The sequence below is a fragment of the Melospiza melodia genome, unplaced genomic scaffold, assembly GCF_035770615.1.
Source record: "Melospiza melodia melodia isolate bMelMel2 unplaced genomic scaffold, bMelMel2.pri scaffold_34, whole genome shotgun sequence".
Lineage (NCBI taxonomy): Eukaryota > Metazoa > Chordata > Aves > Passeriformes > Passerellidae > Melospiza > Melospiza melodia.
The window spans coordinates 4508105-4511129 of NW_026948659.1; the positions used below are offsets into that span (position 1 = coordinate 4508105).

At 56.5% G+C, this 3025-nt stretch overlaps 1 protein-coding gene across 1 annotated transcript; it reads left to right on the top strand.

The window, feature by feature from the left end:
• Positions 1-1771: 1771 nt before the first annotated feature.
• On the top strand, positions 1772-2715 carry LOC134434311 (olfactory receptor 14J1-like). The gene has a single exon (XM_063182988.1). The coding sequence runs from the start codon at positions 1772-1774 to the stop codon at positions 2705-2707; it is 936 nt and encodes a 311-aa protein (XP_063039058.1). The 3' UTR covers positions 2708-2715.
• The last annotated feature ends 310 nt before the right edge of the window (positions 2716-3025 follow it).

Sequence of the window (3025 nt, forward strand, 5' to 3'; positions counted from 1 at the left end):
TGGGTGAGTGTGTGGGTGCAGGGCAATGTCCCCTGTGCTCCTGGAGGGATGTCCCGAAGCTGACCCAGGACAGGACTGATGTGACTGTAAGGATGCTCTGCTGCTGTTTCTGCTTTGGGGGAGGCTGTGCTGCAGAGTAGGGCTGCCCAGGGCACCGTCAGAGGGACAGGGCAGGACGGCTCCTGCTGCCAGGGACGGCTGCAGGGGGTGAAGCTGGGGCTGCAGCCAGGGCTGCCCAGAGCTCCAGCTCATGCCCAGGGTGACTTTTCATGAGCTCATTCAGGACAGGAGTTTCCTGCTTGGGTCTCTGCTTTCCTGAATCTGTGCTCCCACTTTTCCCTGCCTCAGCTTGTTGGCAATAGAAAATTAACTGTGCAGGGTAGATCAGGGCCTGAGACACTTAAACCATCACCTTGAGGATTCCTGGGACCTCAGCAAGTGACTGCACCTGCCCAGCCTCCAGATCCATGCAGCATCAACTTTCCATGGAGCCCAGGCTGGGGAAGCTGTTCTTTAATCCCTGCAGGGCCCAGCAGCTGCAGGGCAGGGCTGGCCCAGGGGCTGGGCTGGGCTCTGGCAGCTCTGGAAGGGAAGGAGCCCGGGGCCACAGGAACAGCTGGGGCTGGGACAGCTCCTGCAGCAGAGCCGTGGGCAGGCAGGGAGGGAGGCAGTGCTGAGGGAAGCCCTGCTGCAGGGCAGATGTGGCACCTGCCGGGCCTGCCCTGCAGGGCAGACACTGCCCTGAGCAGCACAGCTCTTGTGTCCCCTCGCAGCCAGCACAGCCCTCAGCCCTCATCTCGGGGCCCTCAGTCCCTCCTTGGCTGGCAGAGCAGCCCCAGAGATGAAGGGCATCTCTGCGGCCATGTGCCCATTCCCTGCTGACCAGGGCCTGAGGGCCACTGTCCTGCCCTGCTGCTGCCTGGCAGGGGCTGGGCAGGGCTGGCCAGGGAAAGGCTTTTCCTCAGGCCCGGCTCTCTCTCTCTCCTTGCCTTGCCCAGGTGCTGCTGGCATTGCTGAGGGGCTCTCTGCAATGGCAGTTCCAGCTGCAAGGCCAGGCCCAGCCCTTGGGCTCCTCCTGTGCAGGCTGAGCACAGCAATGGGGTGTCCCAGCTCCCTGTGCCTGGGCAGCTCTGGGCAGGGCAGCCTGGGAGGCTGGCAATGAGCCCACTCTCCTGACTCTGGGAAAGGCAGGAGCCACTTTGTGTGCCCGGGATCCCTCTGCTCTCAGCTGTGTCTCCCGGCTGTCCAGGGTAACACGGGATTGGATTTCAGAAAGGTGCAAGCGCAGGTCAGCTGGAACAGGAGAGAGAGACAGAGCAGCTCTCCTCAGTCTGCACTAAGCCTCAGACAACCCTCCTGTCTCACTGGACTCTCTGTTCTCCCCAGGTGCAGCAGAATCACCCGTTCTTCATTCCGTTATCCCCATCACTTCACCCAGGCAGTTCTGTAGCCTTACCGGAAGATTCTTTATCCAAGCCTGAACACCAGGACTGGGCCCTGCTCTCACTGTTCCCCTGCATTGACTGGGGGTCAGGGCCGATTCCCAGGTGTCCTGCAGGCCAAGGTCCAGCTCCTCACACAGCATTGGCCAGCAGCAATCAGGGCTCCAGCAACAATGGTGAAGGGAAGATCTCCTAGACATACACAAGGGGGAGGTGCTTAGTGGAAAGAAAGAGGCTACGACAAAGAGTTTTGATTTTTCTGTGAGAAATTTCCCCTCCATTGCCCTGTCTTTCCTCCTTCTGTACGTTGAAATGTGCAGACACAGCAAATGTCCAACAGCAGCTCCATCAGGCACTTCCTCCTGCTGGCATTGGCAGACACGCGGCAGCTGCAGCTCCTGCACTTCTGCCTCTTGCTGGGCATCTCCCTGGCTGCCCTCCTGGGCAACGGCCTCATCATCAGTGCCGTAGCCTGCGGCCACCACCTGCACACGCCCATGTTCTTCTTCCTGCTCAACCTGGCCCTCAGCGACCTGGGCTCCATCTGCACCACTGTCCCCAAAGCCATGCACAATTCCCTCTGGGACAACTGGGACATCTCCTACTCAGGATGTGCTGTTCAGCTATTTCTGTTTGTCTTCTTCATTACAGCAGAGGTTTCCATTCTCACAGTCATGAGCTATGACCGCTACGTGTCCATCTGCAAACCCCTGCACTACGGGACCCTCCTGGGCAGCAGAGCTTGTGCCCACATGGCAGCAGCTGCCTGGGCCAGTGCCTTTCTCAATGCTCTGCTGCACACAGCCAATACATTTTCCCTGCCCCTGTGCCACGGCAATGCCCTGGGCCAGTTCTTCTGTGATGTTCCCCAGATTCTCAAACTCTCCTGCTCATACTCCTACCTCAGGGAACTTGGGCTTCTTGCTGTTAGTGCCTTTTTATTATTTGCCTGTTTTGGGTTCATTGTTTTCTCCTATGTGCAGATCTTCAAGGCTGTGCTGAGGATCCCCTCTGAGCAGGGACGGCACAAAGCCTTTTCCACCTGCCTCCCTCACCTGGCCGTGGTCTCCCTGTTCTTCAGCACTGCAGCCTTTGCCTACCTTAAGCCCCATCCCTCCATGTCCTCCCCCTCCCTGGATCTGGGAGTGTCAATTCTGTACTCGTTGGTGCCTCCAGTCCTGAACCCCCTCATCTACAGCCTGAGGAACCAGGAGGTCAAGGATGCCCTGAGGAAAATGATGACTGGATGGTTTCAGAAGCATTAAACTGTCTCTTTTCTGTTGCAGAGCCTTTAGAATGTAACTCTTTACAATCTCAGACTTTTACTCTATTTGACCATTTTTTTTTCAGTAACTTCTTGAATACTGTTGTTTTTTCTGCAAAATATTGTAGTAATATTGTTTGCATTTCTGCATTAATATCTATATTATTTGAAGCACAAACACTTACAAGCGGTCTGTTCCCTGTGCATTTAAATAAAAACAAGTGCCTGCCCCAATCTGTTTATCCAGGATTCTTCCTCAGCTCTTCTCTGTCCCTGCAAGAGCAGTGACTGTGAGCAGAGGTGGCAGGAAGAGAGTCCC